Source organism: Furipterus horrens, unplaced genomic scaffold (assembly GCF_987537825.1).
Source record: "Furipterus horrens unplaced genomic scaffold, mFurHor1.1.pri manual_scaffold_7, whole genome shotgun sequence".
NCBI lineage: Eukaryota > Metazoa > Chordata > Mammalia > Chiroptera > Furipteridae > Furipterus > Furipterus horrens.
The window spans coordinates 18,298,969-18,317,156 of NW_028327177.1; the positions used below are offsets into that span (position 1 = coordinate 18,298,969).

General features: G+C 34.0%; 1 protein-coding gene across 3 annotated transcripts in view; it reads left to right on the forward strand.

Moving 5' to 3' along the window:
• CSMD3 (CUB and Sushi multiple domains 3) overlaps positions 1–18,188 on the forward strand; it is a 908,638-nt gene that overhangs the window by 629,055 nt on the left and 261,395 nt on the right. For all 3 annotated transcript variants that reach the window (XM_090283433.1, XM_090283434.1, XM_090283435.1), the window contains 3 exons: positions 4,181–4,372; positions 10,156–10,282; positions 12,489–12,691. In XM_090283433.1, coding sequence (XP_090139559.1) covers positions 4,181–4,372; positions 10,156–10,282; positions 12,489–12,691 — 522 coding nt within the window. The remainder of the gene's footprint in view (positions 1–4,180; positions 4,373–10,155; positions 10,283–12,488; positions 12,692–18,188) is intronic.

Genomic DNA, 18,188 nt, shown 5'->3' on the forward strand with positions numbered 1-18,188 from the left:
CACTCAATCCACTGAGCCAAACCAGCCAGGGTTTAATTTAATGTATAGCATGGTAATTATAGGAAATTGTACTGGATCATATATTTGCAACTTGCTAAGAGAGTAGATCTTAGGATCACAAGAAAAATAATTGTAACTATGTTTGGTGATGAATATTAACTAGACTTATTGTGGTGATCATTTCACAATACTGTATATACCAGTATGGAATCATTATACTACGTACCTGAAACTAGTATGGTATATGCTAATTTGAAAAAAATAACTTTTATTAATGTTTTTGGTTTCAAAAAGGATATGTTCCTTTAATATATTTAGCTAATATAATTTCTGAATTTCTTTATTAAGAGTCTTTTTCCCTTTTTATTTACCAATTTGAAAATTTTTACTTTTGGTACATAAATAATGTACCTTGATTCACTATTAAATACTCTAAAATTAACTTTAAAAATAGTAAATGTATGTTTACATTTTAACTGGATTTTTTAAAAAAAGGCACATAAAGGCCCTTTTATTTTAAATTACATCAAAAATAATACATTCAAAAAGTGAATTTTCATAATCACTTATATTTCTAAGCCATCTGCCTTAGTGTAGTGTTGGTACATACTCTTTTGCTGACCAGACATGACATACCTCTGTGTGAATACACAGTTGTTCACGAACAAATTGAACAGAAAGTATGCTGAGACAGGCACTCACCTGTTTACCTTTCAGTAGATCAAGGCAGAAGTTAAAGAGCAGATTAACAGATTTTGATTTAATCTTAAGGATAAAATAAACTTTGGATCCCGACGTGGTGCATGACCTATGGAAAAACTTGCACACATGTGAAAGGGAACATAGAAACACAGCCCTTTGTAACAGTGAGTAGTTGGAAATGTTATAAACGTTCATCAGCTGGAGAATAAATAAATCCATTTTAGAGTAGGCCTTCAGTGGAATACTGCAGAGTAGTTAAAATGAATAAAATATCTGTGTGTGTATTGTGTGTGTATAAGTATCAAGGTAAAAAGACAATGCTGGGCAATAAATGAAGCCTCAGCAGAATTTTTAAAATGATTTTAGAATTAATAAAATGTATGAATACTTGCAAAACATATTATATATTTTTCATAGACATATAGCTATGTGGTAAAATATGTGTGAACTAATTCAGAATATTTGCTAGTTCTTGGTGGGGAAAGACCAGAAAGGGATTGAGGAGAGACACACTTTAACTTGTTTTGCAGTATTTTTTTTTTCTTTTTTTAATGTTAATATGACTATGAATCAATTACTGTATTACTCTGAATACAAATCTGAATTAAAGTTAATATTAACCTGGAGCATCTATGTCTCTAAAGTGTGGTAGAGTAAGATGGTGAGTTACATCATCCTTTCCACCCGTTTGCAGGTTTCAAATGATAACTTAAAAGTAAACTAGAAATCCTTAAAAAATACGCTACATGGTGGCAGAAAGGCATTAGATCTCAGTTTAAGTTATTCAGCAAATTAAAAGTATTCAGATCATAGGTTTTTTTCTGTTACTTTTGTGCTCTAGACATTTTCATTTCATCAGACTATCAAGTTTCAAAAGGAATGGGGGATATTTATAACATATGTGATTTTTCATATAATTCTTTATTTAATTGTAAGTTTCAAGTATTTGAGCTTTTCAGTGAAAAGACTGGCAGCTGAATGTTTCTGTAAGATAAGACAATTCTGAATATTTATGAATGAGCAACAATAATTCCACCAAATAGGACTAAGTTGTGTTGTACTTTATAGTTTATATGCTATTGTCCATGTGCATTTTATCTACAATGCGAAGTATTATAAATTATCTTAATTTACAAAGAGTATCTCCATTTTACCTCATCGCCAGCAAGTGCCAACAACATTCACAGAACATTCAAATTAAGGAAGCATATATTTGGTAATGAACCTTGAAAAGAAAGCTTGATTTCCACTTTTGTTTTGATTAATGATATGCGATAAAACTCAAAAGCAACTGCATTTTGAATAGACTAAATGTTATGTCTGGTAGAAGAAATGCAGTTCTGCAATTTTTCAGCAGGGACACTTTAAAACTAGTATCAAATATGCAGACCCCTGCAAAGTGATGTGTCCTGAAATTTTAAAGTTACAATTTCTGCTGTTTCTGCTTCTGTGTTTGAAAGGTTGACTTTCTTGATCATGTAATCTCCAAGTGTTTTTTTTTTTTTTTTAATTGTCTCATAAACTTCAGTTTCTCATCAGCATTATTTTAGTTTCTTTTCTAGCTGACTCCTAGAGATAATTGCCTCTAAGAATCCAAATTCATTCATGAACATTATTGATCATTTATGTGCCAGGATTTTTGCTGAGTGGGCATTGTGGGAAAGAAAAGAAAATCATTCCAGTTTCAGTGAAACCAACAACATAAAAAAATGATTGTAAATGAATTAAAGTGTGCAGGGTAATTCTATGGATTAATAGAGGAGGGAATGATTAAGACCCCCTAAAAGAGACAAGGAAAGGATTCATTTTTTTTCTACGAGAGCTAATGTATCCCTCAACATACAGAAAATATAGTATAAACTCATTACTTCCAACTTACAAGTTTTGGTGATTTTATGTATGCTTTGATACTCTATAAAGGCAATGGTGTAAAGTATCTATGTCTATAAAAATGATGCAAATATCTTTTTAATTATCATATAATTTAAGACACAAAGGTTTTCCTTGTCTTCAACATTATCTGTCTTAAAATCACAGATTTCCCTCATGCATGATGCCATATAGAATATTCTTTGTCATCCTTTAGTCTCAGAAGACATAAATGGCATAATTTTGTACCAAATTATTATTATTATTTTTTAAAGATTAAAACTAGAAGAATTCCATAGCTAGGGACTTAGGTTTTGCTTACTAGTGTTATGTTTGGTTTAAAACATGAAGTATCCTTTTCTAGTTCTTTCAAAATCTTAACAGTTCATTGTGCTATGATTCTTAGGTTTTTAACATCCATCTATACTCATTTTATTCTGAATATGCACACAAGATCTTCTGAATCTGGAGAGATCAGATTATTATTAAGGTAATATAATAATAGCAATAATAAGCCTGTCAGCTCCCCACTTTGAGCCAGCCTTTAACCCTGTAGTAACAAGATAAAAACCAGGTAGAAAAATATATACACAGGTGGACAGGGATAAGGGGTGAAGCAATGTAGACTTGCTCTGCTGAAAGAATAGCTGTCTCCCTGTCCACTCTGGAAAGGAGAGAGAAAAACCTTTGCTCCTTGGAGATGGGATAGAAAGGATCCTGAATTTTTATTGTAACCTTTGGGGTTTGCATGCATCTCTCCAAAGGCCAGAGTAGCCTCCTGTGCCTCCAGTTTTTGTAGCCTGGAGATGTCTGTAAGGTCTTGGAACTCATTTTCCCTCAAAATGTAAACACGAACCTCTAAAGTCAGGTAAATTTCTATGACATTTTTTTACTACTGTTACAATTGCAAAATACCTTACGAAGGGTTGCTGTGGCCCCCGGGTCCCAAGTTTCCAGTAAAAATAATGCAAAAAGCGCCAACTCTGCAGAAACACAAATTATTACACCCCCCAGTGACAACATTCAGGAAAAACAACATGTGTTATTTTATTTTTCCTGTGACATTTTTTCAGGACTGTACATTTCTGGAGAAGGCAGAATAACAATTCAGAGGACGTCAAGCTACTTACTGTGTTATACTACCTCTTGATAAAGTATATATTAAATATGAATCTAGATCACATTCTTTTAAGACTGTAGTAGTAAAACAGTCTAAATTTATATTTGCAATGGACATGTTTGTTACTTGGACAGTTATAATCTCACATGTTTTGTATGAATTTTAAATTTTTGATGATATGATCCTGGTATTTATAATGATCAGAATCTATTATTAGCTGTAAATCACTTGAAGCAGGCAAGAAGCTTTGTACTATAACAAGCCATGGAATAGTCATATGGACCTTGGAGTATCATTTGAAAAATACAAAAAGTTCTAACAGGAAAGTTCTCTAAGGTTGTTGTGTCCTGTCAAATTTAAATATGGCAAGAATACTACAACTAGGAGAGAGTAATGCAACTGTATTGAAATATCAGGAAGAAATGACTTGTAGAATTTTATTGTTTTCTGTTAAATTTCACCTCTAATAAATTTATATTCTTTTCACAGGCTTTGAACTTTCACATTGTGAAGATCCTGGCATTCCCCAATTTGGATACAAGATCAGTGACCAAGGCCACTTTGCTGGTAGCACTATCATTTATGGGTGCAATCCCGGCTACACTCTCCATGGAAGTAGCCTTCTCAAGTGCATGACTGGGGAGAGGAGGGCATGGGACTACCCTCTGCCTTCCTGTATTGGTAGGATGATCTTTTAGATTGTAATGAAATATCTCTTTACAAGAGTTACCAAAATACACTGTACCTTTTCAAGTGATCCCATCTGTCTACACACAACTTAAACTCGAACTCAAGAAGTTAACGTGTTCTCGACACCTGAAGTCTAATCTCCTGTCACTATGTATTTGACCCCTTTGACCCTCTCTGTCTTCCCCTCACCTTCTTTTCTCCTGCAATAACCATCATTCTCTTGTTTGTATCTATGGGGTTTTGGGGTGTTTATTTTTTGCTTGTTTCTTTGTATGCTTGTCTTGCTTGCTCATTTGTTGCTTTATGTTTTATATCCTACATAGAAATGAACCGTAAGTTTACGTCCATTTTAAATATATTTTATTGATCATGCTATTACAGTTTTGCCAATATTTCTCCCTTTGCCCCCCTCCGCCAAGTACCCTCACTTCTCTCCAACAACCCCCCCTTAGTTCATGTACACTGGTCATGCATATATGTCCTTTGGCTTCTCCATTTCCTTTAATATTCTTAACATTCCCCCTGTCTATTCTCTTCCTACCAATTATTCTATTTTAGATGGTGTTCCTACTGGCAATAATTAATAGCTTTACCACTTGGCCTAAGCTTATAATCTTCTGTGCTTATTAACCTTAAATATTTATATGGCTATATTTTGGCTTCTGTCAAATAAGAAACGTTTTTTTATCCAATATATAAATTATTTCTAGATAATTTTCTGAGGCCCATATATTGATAAAAAAATATTAATTTTTAAGCACCATAGTTGGAGGGATTTAACCAGTATATCTTCTTTACACACATTCATTTTTATCCTGAAAATGTAAGTCTTTTTACAGAAATGATCTCTAGTGTTAATGGCATACCACCCTGGCTCATTTGAAGTCAAGGTACCAAGCAATATTTGTAGCAAAGAAATATGGAGGAAAAAAAGAGCTATATTTAAATTCAAGATAAAACATATTGCACATAACTCCAGCTTAATCTGCAGATGATTAAAAATCAATCTAGAGAAATAAAGCATCAAACCTATTTGCATAATGAATGTATGCCAATAATAGTGATAAATTATAAGAAATAATAAAATATGAATTTAGTTATATAGTTCTAGTTGTTCAACAAAATTTTGTTAAAATTGAGAAAAAAACACAAGTGGTAGTGACATTTTGAATACAGATATCTTTTTATGTACTTAAAAAATAAACAGATTGTTATAAATTAAATTGAACTGATGTTACAATCCAAAGCAAAATTGCTTAGTCCTCTGGGTATGTGTGTCAGGGATCTCCAGAAACACAGAATCAACAGAATACTAGCTCTAGATCAAATTCTCTCTCTCTCTCTCTCTACCTACCTATAATTTGTTTTTCTTAAAAGATTTATTTATTTTAGGGAATTTTGCTGGCTGACAAGTCCAAAATCCCTAGGAAAGACCAAAAGGCTAGAAGCATAGGCAGAAGCTTATACTGAAGTTGTGAGGGAGAATTTCTTTTCTAGAAAATTCAGTTTTTGCTCATAAGGCCTTTCAATTGATTGGTTAAAGGCCAACCACATTGTCAAAGGTAATCTGATTGTAGATGTTGACCACATTGATAAAACAGCTTCACAGCAACACCTAAGCTAGTGTTTGATTAAATAACTGGGCCCTCTTGCCTAGCCAAGCTGCCACATAAAATTAACCATCACATTGCATTGAAATATAATATCTAAAATCTTTTAAACAAATTTACCGATATGAACAAAACCTGAAAATTTGAACCATTAGACTCTATTATTAGATCTCTCCCAAATGCTAAAAATTAGTCCTTGAGCTTTGCTCTAATAATTTAAAAAAAAAAAAAAAATCAAGAAGATTAAATTGAGTAAGGTAGAAACAGCACAGATAACAAGAAAAATATCAGAATATCTTCAAATATTTAAGCAAATATTATACATTGTTTAGGCTACATTTTGGTAGAAAATAATATGTAGATTTTTTAAAATGCGTAATACATAAAAGAGTGTTCCCTTCTTCTAGAGTTTAGCAATATTGTGCAATATATTAAAATATTTCCTTTCTCTCTTCTTAAATACAGAGTTCTTTCTAGATTATCTGCTTGCTGAAATAAGACCATAGCAAACATCCCAGTATATTACGTAGTATTAAAATGGAGAGGAATCCCCCAAAAGATAAACATTTAATTATAGTCTATGATAATACTAACATTTTAGTTCAATAAATTTTATAAAAATGAGACCACATTAAATCAAAACCAGACTATATTTAACTGAAGTAAGAAATCTAATAGTCTAATAAAATGAAGGACAAAAATCACATGATCATATCATTAGATACTGAAAAGCCATTTGATAAAATCCAGCACCCCATTTGAAAAAACTCACCAAAGTGGGAATAGAGGGAGCATAAATCAATATAATAATACAAGAAACTTGCAGCCAACAATATACTCAGTGAGCAAAAGCTGAAAGTTTTCCCTTAAGAGCAGGAGCAGGACAAGGGTATCTGCTTTCACCACTCTTATTCAACATAGTACTAGAAGTTCTAGCCACATCGATCAGACAAGAAAAAGAAATAAAAGGCATTCAAATTGGAAAGGAGAGAGTAAAATTGTCATTATTTGCAGATGATGTGATAGTGTACATAGAAAACCCTATAGCCTCCACCAAAATTTGGCAAAATAATCATATACAAAGTCAGTATTCAGAAATTGATGGCATTATTGTATACCAACAATGAAATATAAGAAAGACAAACTAGGAAAAAAATCCCATTTACTGTACCAACAAGAAAAATAAAGACCTAGGAATAAATTTAACCTAGGAGGTCAAAGACCTTTACTTAGAAAATCACAAGGCACTGAAGAAAGAAATTAAGGAAGATACAAATAATGGATTGGAAGAATTAACATCATTAAAATGTCCATACTACCTAAAGCAATCTATAGATTTAATGCAATTCCTATTAAAATACCAATGGCATATTTCACAAGTCTAGATAAATATTTTAAAAAATTGTATGGAATCAAAATAGACTTGAAATGAGCTTAACAATGTTTAGAAAAAAGGACAAAGTGGGAGGGATCACAATACCTGATATCAAACTATACAAGGCCACTGTAATCAAAACAGTCTGGTACTGACACAAGAACAGACACATAAATCAAAATAGAGAACCCAGAAATAAACCCAAATCTCTACTGTCAATTAATATTGGACAAAGGTGGCATAAGCATACAATGAATTAGAAATAGCCTCTTCAATAAATGGTGTTGGGAGAACTAGACTGGCACATGCAAAAAAAAAAAAAGAAGAAGAAGAAGAAGAAGAAGAAGAAGAAGAAACTAGACCACCAATTTACACCACACACCAGAATAAACACAAAATGTATAAAAGACTGAAATATAAGTCATAACACCATAAAAGTCCTAGGGGCGAACACAGGCAGTAAAACTTCAGACATCCCACATAGCAATATTTTTGCCAATACATCTCCTAGAGCAAGAGAAGTAAAGGAAACAATTTAGAAAATGGGACTATATCAAACTAAAAAGCTTCATCATGGCTAAATAAATCATCAAAATGAAAAGGGAACTGACTGTATGGAAGAACATATATGTCAATGATACATGGGACAAGGGTTTGATCTCCAAAATTTATAAAGAACTTATATGACTCAACACCAGGAAGACAAATGGGCAAAATATCTGAATAGACACTTCTCCAAAGAGGACATATGAAAAGATGCTCAACATCACTAGTCATCAAAGAGATGCAAATTAAAACTGCAATGAGATATCACCTCACATCTGTCAGAATGGCCATCATTAATAAATCAACAAACAAGTGATGGCAAGGATGTGGAGAAGAGGGAACCCTAGTGCACTGTTGGTGGGAATGCAGACTGATGTAGCCACTGTGGAAAGCAGTATAGAGTTTCCTTAAAAAACTAAAAATAGAACTGCCTTTTGACCCCGTGATTCCACTGCTGGGATTATACCCTGAGAATCCCAAATCAGGTATACACCCCAATGTTCATAGTGGTGTTATTTACGATAGCTAAGTGCTGGAAACAGTGTAAGTGCACATCAGTAAATGAGTGGATCAAAAAAAAAAAAAAAAAAAAAAAAACTGGTGCATTTGCACAATGGAGTACTACAGAGCAGAAATAAAGAAGGAACTTTTACCTTTTGTGACAACATGGATGGAACTGGAGAGTATTAGGCTAAGTGAAATAAGCCAGGCAGTGAAAGGCAACTACCACATGTTCTCACCTATAAGAGGAATCTAATGAACAAAATAAGCTAATGAACAAAGTAGAACCACAGGCAAAGAAACATGGAACAAGCTGACAGTGACCAGAGGGGAAGAGGGAGGTGGATAATGGTGGAAAGAAGGGGAAGAGACTAGACAAAGAACATGTATGAATGACCCACGACATGGGAACTGACTGTGGGAGTGGAATTGGGGAGTGGGATGGACGGAGGATGGCAAAAGGGGGAAATTGGGACAACTGTAATACAATATCAATTAAAAATCATTTAATATACAAAGAAATTAATAAAAATGATGCTTTGCCTTTTGGAAAGTTAAAAGGGAAAATATTGTAAGTGATGTAAAGGGGAATAAAAGGACAGTGAAATTGAGAAGGCCTGAGGGACTCAAGGAAAGATTAGTTTTTTTTCTTGGAGGTGGGGTAGCAAGATGATGAATTGTTTAGCCTGCAACCAACTAGCGGTGAGCATCTGCCATCTGTTTCCCCCTTGTAAATTGTCATTATTTAACAACTCATTTTCTTTTTTTTTTTTAATTTTATTTTTTGTTATTCAATTATGGTTGTCCCATTTTTCCCCCATTGCTCCCCCCTCCCAGCCCATCCCTTCTCCCACAATTATATCCCTCCCCTTAACAACTCATTTTCAATGTTTGGAAGCCTAAACTCAGAGTTTTTGAATGTGTCTTTTTTTTAAATACCAAACTGTGTTCATTTTATTATCTTCTATATGATCTAACTTGACACTCTTGTTTTATTGTGCAAAATGTTCTTTAATAAATATCTTAATCTGAGAACGCATCCACAAATATATACTTTCAAGAAGAGGGGGAATCAATCTTTATTTTCTTTTTTTGTATGTGTAGCCATTTTTTATTAAATCATTTTTTTATTGTTATTCTATTACTGTTGTCCCAATTCCCTCCCCTCTTTACCCTCCTCCTTCCATTTGGCCACCAACCACCGTCCCTGCTCCCAGCCAATTCCCACAGTGTTGCCTATGTTCAGGGTCTTTCATACATGTTCTTTGTCTAGTCCCTTCTCCTCCTTTTCACCATTACCTCTCCCCTCTGGTCATTGTCAGTCTGTTCCATGTTTCCATGCTTGTGGTTCTATTTTGTTCATTAGTTCATTTTGTTCATTAGATAGCTCTTACAGGTGAGATCATATGACATTGGTCTTTTACTGACTGATTTATTTCACTTAGCAAAATATTCTCAAGTTCCATCCATGCTGTTGCAAAAGGTAGAAGTCCCTTCTTTCTTTCTGTTGTATAGTATTCCATTGTATAAATGTACCCCAGTTTTTTGATCCACTCATTTACTGATGGGCACTTGGGTTGGAACCCCCTCAATTCTTATTTTCCTTAAGGTAATGTGTGTGTGTGTGTGTGTGTGTGTGTGCGCGCGCGCGCACGTGTGCACTTGTAAAATCTATAGATTGTTTTGAAAAGATTAGTATTAAATTGTGAGTTAAATTTTTATCATTATTATTTTTTTATTAGCTGAATGTGGAGGTCGTTTTAAAGGAGAATCATCAGGAAGAATTTTATCACCTGGTTATCCCTTTCCATATGACAATAATCTGCGTTGCATGTGGATGATTGAAGTAGATCCAGGAAACATTGTCAGGTAAGTGGACTTCATTTTGTCAAAATTACTAGAGAATCTGGATTTCCTGATGAGCCCCTAAGTACAATATCAATCAATACCAGGATTTTTCAATATTTTTAAATGTTGGTAAAGAAAAATGGTTTTATTCTGTTAAACATTTGAAAGAAAGTATTACTAAGCATAATTTATTAATTTATTGGCCACACTGGTAGCTCATATAACACCTTAAAAAGAGGCTTTTCGTCTTTATTAGAGGGCACAGAGGGAGGAGAATTCTTCTGCTTCTTGGGCGCTTATTTAATTCTTGATGACTTAAAATACTGAGTCTACCATTTTGATAGGTACACACAGTTGTCTAGGTCACTATTCTACATTTAGCCTGAAGCCCTGGACTGTGTGGCTCAGTAGGTTGAAGCATTGTCGCATAACTCAAGAGTTGTGGGTTCAATTCCTGGTCAGGGCATATATCGAGGTTGCCTGTTCAACCCCGGATCAGGGAGTGTAAGATCCCCAGTCAGAACACAAACAGGAGGCAACCAATCCATGCTTTTCTCTTATATCGATGTCTCTCTCTCTCTCCCGTTCTCTCTTTCTAAAACCAATGGGGGGAGGGGGGGGAGGGAAAGTCCCAGGTGAGGATTTTAAAAAATGTAGCCTCACAAACACTTATAAAAAATAAGAGAAGTAGGACCAAACTACTCCATGACTTGTATGGCTTTAGACATATCTGTGGAGCACCTGCTTTCTGCCCCTTTACCGAGATTTGATGTTACTTTCCTGCTTAGTTAGGTGGCTAACGATTCTTCACATCGCTGTCCTTTAGATGCGAGCAGAACCATTGCCTCCTAAATCAACAGCGATCAGGTTTCCAAGTCTGTCACATGCTCTCAGTCTTAGGTGAAGTGTCAGAGTTATGGCTGGGAATGGATTAATCAATGACCAAATTGTCTTTGTCATATGAGCTAGTTATTATTGTTCACAAAACAATAACTTCAAACTTAGGAATTTATTCTTTCTATAAATGGAATTTCAGACAGGCTTCAAGGGGGTGGAAGTGGTTATAGAAAACAAGTATTGCCCTTCAAAAACATGCTGACAGGTGTACTGAATGCCATGTTGGATGAAAACTGGTATGTTATTGGATATGAACTGGTATATTGTTCTTGGAAGGGAGTTTGCAGAACTCTATAAAATAGAGTACACTAGAACAATCCTAAGCCTATTTTTATTTAGTATAGATAATGCATGGTTTTATTTAAATATTAGAATTATAAAACTTGAAAATATTAATTTCAATGGGATTCTGGGACTTTTTAAAATTAAAGAACAACATTTGATATTAAATTGCAACTCAAATTTAAAGTTATGACAATTCACATATCAAACATGAGTGGGATATATACGTAGAAAGAGTTGATCTGTTGCTGTAATTGCATTTCTAATTTTTTGGCACAAACTAGAGTAAATATAAAGCAGAATAGACTTAATATAAAACAGTTGGGGGGTTGTTCATTTTTTTGGAAGGTGGATAAATGTTACTTTTCACGTTCTGGCAGTTTCCTTTTATTCCTAGATTGCTGGGTGTGATAATTACGTTAAATTTTTAAAAACACTTGTATTTTTTCTGTATAGAGATGTTTATGTGATTTCCCCCCCCCCATTTACCTGTCATTGTGATGAAATTGATTGGTTTCTGAATGTGAACTATTCTTGCAATTGGGGATAACTCTCATTTGATTTTAATAAAACAAGCAATCATGAAGCATTGGTAAAAATATATACTACGCAGTCAGAAAAACTTTAGTTCAATTCATGACTCTGCCACCCTTTGGACCATTGGAGCATTGTTCCTGCTTCATAGGGTCATTATAACAATTAAACAAACAAAAAAATAATGCATTTTGCAATGTCTGGCATTTACCAGATCCTTCAAAAGTGTCACCTCCTGTTGCCAGAGTTGAAATTCATAAACAGTGTAAAGAATGTATACCTGAAATTTTAGCAATTTGTAAAGGTGGTATATAATAATACTTTAATCACATTCTAAAGAGATAAATTATAGAAAAAGTTCAAAAATGTATTAACATTACATATGCTGTTTATATTTTTATCTGATAGAATAAAAAGAGTAACTAATAAGAGCAAAGAAGCACATTTGTTATATTTTTTATTTAAAACTGAATTGTGCTTAAAATAATTAAACAGTTGTATGTTTTTCCCACAGCCTACAGTTTCTTGCTTTCGATACGGAAGCATCACATGATATACTCCGAGTTTGGGATGGTCCACCAGAAAATGAGATGCTTTTGAAGGAAATTAGTGGATCTCTGATTCCTGAAGGAATCCATAGCACGCTCAATATAGTGACCATCCAGTTTGACACGGATTTTTATATCAGCAAATCTGGATTTGCAATTCAGTTTTCAAGTGAGTTAGTATTTTATTTTTTAAATGCAAAATAGGAATGCTATTCAAATAGTTCTGTTAACTTTACTACTCAAAGCTTTAATAATTTTAAATATTCTTATCTAATCGTCCTATGAATCTACAGTTAAAGTAACATATATTTGGAAAAAAAGAAATGTGGTTAACTTTGAATTAAAAAATTAATCATTGAGAATTGTCAAAATAATTTTCCTTAAAATATAGGTGGTGCTATAATGATTGATTAAATGAAATTATTGCATTACAAAAGCTTGTAATCTGAATTTACCATAAAATGGTATATTTTGAAATGTGAAATTTTTGTAGGTAAGTAAGGAAATGGATACTTGTCATTACAATACAAGCAACTCTACATTTTTACAAATTTTATTTTCTTCTTCTAAAAATATTTATTATATGTTCACTGATATCTTTCACAAAATATTTTAGACTTACTTTTAAATTTAAGGTTGCCTAAACAACAAAACCCCATGCATTATGAGTAATACAGTGTTTACTGATTATTTTTTTCCAATACATTGGTATGTGGCTAAATACATATTGTTCTGTTAATAAGAATTTTGGTTTAGTGGCTAGAGAAAAATGAAACTTTAAATTTTTAATTACTACATTTTACTTTTATTGCCAACACACATTGTCTCTTTAAGAAAATTATCTAATGGATTTTCTAATTGTGTGGTGTTTAAAAATTGTTACTAATAGAAACCTATCAAAATTTCCAAGCTCATTTAGTCTTCAGATGGCCCTGAGTTCAAGTCCTAGTTCCTTATTAATTACTGACTTGGTCACCTGACCTCATTACCTTAGTCTGAGTTTGTAATTCACATAGGAGTAATAAAGCTCATCTTATAAATAAGTTATTAGATGGTAACATGGTCACATGTGCACATTACTTGGTAGTGAGTAGATAGTTGGTGAAGTTATCATTATATGAATAAATGTAAAATTGAAGTTGAAAAAAATGGAAAAAGGATGAAGAACTTCTAAAATTTGACTCTCCACAAATATATTACTTTAGGTGAACAACTAGCTAATACACTACTGATGGATTTTTGTTCATGGAATACAGTTATTTGATATAATTAACTCAGAGAAATGAATTGTTTTTTAGTGTATAAACCGAGCTTGTATGAGAGGTGTCCATATAGAAGAGTCAATGTGTGTAAATTTGCACTTTAAATACATATATCTTTTGAAAAAAATATGAAAAATTAAAAAATTGTTGTGTAATTGGTGAGCATAAATGACTTCTAATTCTGAAACACCAATCAAATATTTTTGTATCTTTTGTTTTCTACTGTTTCTCTCTCTCTCTCTCTCTTTCTCTCTCTCTCTCTCTCTCTCTCTCTCTCTCTCTCTCTCTCTCTCTCTCTCTCAGATAGGGACAATTTTTCAGAGAACTTCCTTTGACTGCTCTCTAATTTTAGCTCTTATCAATTAGAGTTTGGCAGATAACCGTCCTTTTTTCTTTACCTTAAATTAGTAATATGTGTTTTTACAATAAATAGTTATTGTGATTAAATATCTGAAAACATTCATGTTAAAAAGTGCCTCAGGCTAGTGTTTGTGAATGCCAAGTGCATGTGCTTAAGACAAACAGGGAGTTTCATAAGAATTCATATGCATTTCTGTGAATTTTTAATTCAAATTTTTCTGTGAAATTAGCAAAGCAGTTTTATATTTATTGTATTTGTCAGATGCATTAACGTTATCAAAACATTAAGTATAATACATATAATATCAGTTCTTTACTAACTATGCCTTCATAATATCTTTAAGAGGCAAAGAATTTTGTACTATTGATCTGAGACTAAAAAATCTATGTATTAAAATAAAATTCCTTTAAGGGTTAATATATTAATGAAAATCGAGTGGGCATCTTGGTCGGATATCTTCTGCAACTCATACTTACACAACTTTCCAAGTGCCCAGATTTCAAATTTGAAAATATCCTTTTAATGAATGAGTTCTTATTTGTATGTCAAGAACTGTGTTCAGTGTTTAAATTACATGGTGTCATTCATTTAACACTCACAAAAGCCATATGAGATATGTTATTTCACCCCCATTTCCCAAATAAATACTTTAAGGTTTATAAAACAAACAATTGAGCAAAATAGAACCAGCGGCATGGAAATAAGGAACAACCTGACAGCGACCAGGGGGTGGGGGGAGGGGGATAACGTGGGAAAGAAGGGGAAGGGTCTAGTCAAGGAACAAGTATAAAGGACCCATGGACATGAATCACAAGGTTGGGATTGATTGTGGGTGGGCGGGGCAGGGGAGAGCAATGGAGGAAAAGTTGGGACAATTATAACTGAACAGCAATAAAATTAAATTTTAAAAAAATTAAAGCAACTAAGTTAATTTGTTCAAGATCATATCGCTAGCAGTGTCTGGAGCTATGACACAGATCCATGAGTTTGAAAGGAGCTCTGCGTCGTGTCTGGGACATAGTGCATGGTTAGTAGTTATTGTTATTATGCTTTCATTATTGTTTAGGTTCATATATTAATACGCTAGAGGAAATAGGAAGCTTTTACATATATATTATTAGTTATGATGAAGTTCTACAGTTTCATCAGTTTGATTATGCTCCCAAGTACCACATGTAAGGTCACACTCTGAAAAGTAGGGAATCCGTACAAGCGAAGCAGTGAGGAAGCCTGACAGGAAGCTGGATTGTACACATGCCCACTTACCAGGGACATTGCCCTCTCTGACTGTAGTCATTTTGTCCTGCAGAAAGACAGGCTAATTTTAAAGTGGAACTTGAAATAAGTACTTTTAGGTATAGTCATCTAATTTTTTATGAAAACAATAAAACAAAAGATATGTTAACAGATAGTATAGGCCAATCAACCACTACATTTTAGGTCAGATTTGTCCTGTAGGTGAGTTTGCCCTTTTAGAGCCTTTCCTAAAGTCATCATCCCTCAATAAATGTATCTCATGTTACCCATTCGTTCATTTGTTTATTTGTCCATTTAGGAGGGTCTATTAAGGACCAAATATTAAATGTATTTACCACCAATTATTTTTCAGTTGTACCTTCCCTTTCACTGAGGTATATTATCTTAGTATTATAAATACATACACACCCCACATGTGCTATACTGCTTTCTGTCTCTAGACCTTTCATCTTAAATGTTTTTCTGCCCCTTTTTGCTTCAGTGCTGCTCATTCTTACAGACTCAGCACCAAGACATCTCTTTATAAAACATTTTCTGACCTCTGAATTAAATTCTTTAATATTTATAAAATATCTCCTTATAAGACATTTTCTAACCCTTCTTTATGAAACATATTCTATCTCATGCCCCAGGCACCAGCTGTGATTGTTTCCAAATAAAGATGAGAATAAATGGTTTAACAATTCATTGGCCTGAAGATGTTTAAATTATGTGATATTTGCTCCCCAAATATATTTCAAGTTCCACCGTCTCCCTAAATGTTTATAAAGAACAAAATTATGTTTGGGATCATCATATAGTTTATTTTACTAATCTAAGATAGGTTTTGGGAGTAAAGGGGAAATTATTAAAATTTAAGCTGGACAACAGGCATGAAGCAGGACAGTTGTGGCCAAATCAGGATGTGTCATTTTAATTGTCAGACTTGCATTGTGTGATTTCTCTCCCCACAGACACATGTGAATTCCTGTTTTGAGCACATAGCTGTGGTTTATTGAGTGTCAAATAATAAATAAAACAAGGAAAGAGTCAAGGAATAGTAGCAGATCAGTCTTAAACACCAAAATGCAACCAATGAAATGCATTTCACTGAAACTGGAGCAAAGTGAATTTAACTGAAATGTAGGTCACATAACAACTTCATAATCATCATCAAGCCACTATCAGCAGCCTCACGCCCTCTGTTTCATGATCTGTTCATTCTTTGTAGGTATGTCATTATGCTTCCTGGTGTTATAGTCTGCAAGCCACTTTTGCTTAATCAGAGCTACTTAAGTCTGACATTGCATTGCACGCTGTCCTATGTGCTGTCCTTGATTCTCAGCAGTCAGCCACTATATCCCTCTCTTAAATTGTAATCTGCTTGTCTCACTTTAGTTCCACAGGAAGTGCATCTTTGAGTATCATGCTGTCATTTGCCCACAGAATAGTTGATTTTGACAGAGCATTTCCTATGCTCTTCAGTTTTTGACCTCTCTGTTAAGAATCTTCTCCAGCTGGGTAATATAAAATACCAAGTTCCATGGGTTATGCTGTTTAAAAATTCTCAAGGAAATGGATCCCTTAGCTACGGGAGGTTGATGTCTCCCCACCTCAAAGGACTGCATAGTCCCCGTGCCTCTTTTTTCTCGCCCTCATTATTACTGCCTGCATTGCCGTCATAGTCAACCAGCCACTTACTTCATTATCTCTCCTGCCAGACTTTTTCCCACAGTTCCGCCCCACTGATGTTTTAAAAATACAAATCAGACATCACTCCTCTGTTTAAAGTTCTTTAATGGCCACACAGTCATAAGTTCAAAACTTTGGGATTACACTGAAAGCCTTCACACTTTGACAGTCACATTTCTGCTTCTCCTGCCGACTCTCCTTCGTATTCTTGTAACACTTATGTCCACGTTCAAATTCTATACACCCTTAGTCATTTTCTAAGGCCCAGGTCAAATGATACCTCTAGTACTGATGAACTCCTAATTAGTCACATATCTGCACTGCACTGGGTGTGTATTATCTTAGAATGGCTGTGTGTCCCTCTTTGTGCTGGACAGTCCTGGCTTATGCCTGCCTGTTGTCCTGGCACCCTGACTAATTTGCCATTTGGCCTGTATTTTCCATTAAAAAAAAAAAAAGTGTTATTATTAGTAGTTCTGTTAAATTAGCTGAAGTGTATTTATTAGCTCTCTACTTTCTATCTGAGCTCACCTAGTAGCGTGTGAGATATGTTTGCAGTGTTCAGAGTAATCATAATACATGGTTAAATTTGAAAGATAAAAACTGATGATTCATCTCTGTTTCTCAGTCATTTCCAGATACTAGGTTATTCACATTTCCCTTTCCAGGACAGCACAGAAGGCACTTGTAGATAAAATGAAAAGTTCTCTGATATGAACACCTAACCCATTCTGATCTTGGATGGTAGTAGGAGAAGCACTTTATGCTGTTGCCCTCCCAGCTGTTTAGTACAACAGCAAGTGATTCCGTAGCCTGTGCTGCCATTTGAAAGCTACATAAAATGGTCAGGCCATGAAATGGCAGAATTAGGGGAAACTGTGTGGAAATAGATGCTCAGCAGATGTGCCGTCGATCTATAGAACAGTGATTTTCAACCTTTTTTTCCTCTCATCGCACACATACACTAATTAGTAAAATTCTGCAGCACACCCCAAAATATGTTAATGTTTTGCTGATCTCATAAAAATAGGTATAATTTTGATTCATTCACACTGGATGGCTATTGTTTTGGCTGTTGTCATTATTTTTTTTTAATTTGATAAACTGAGGATAGA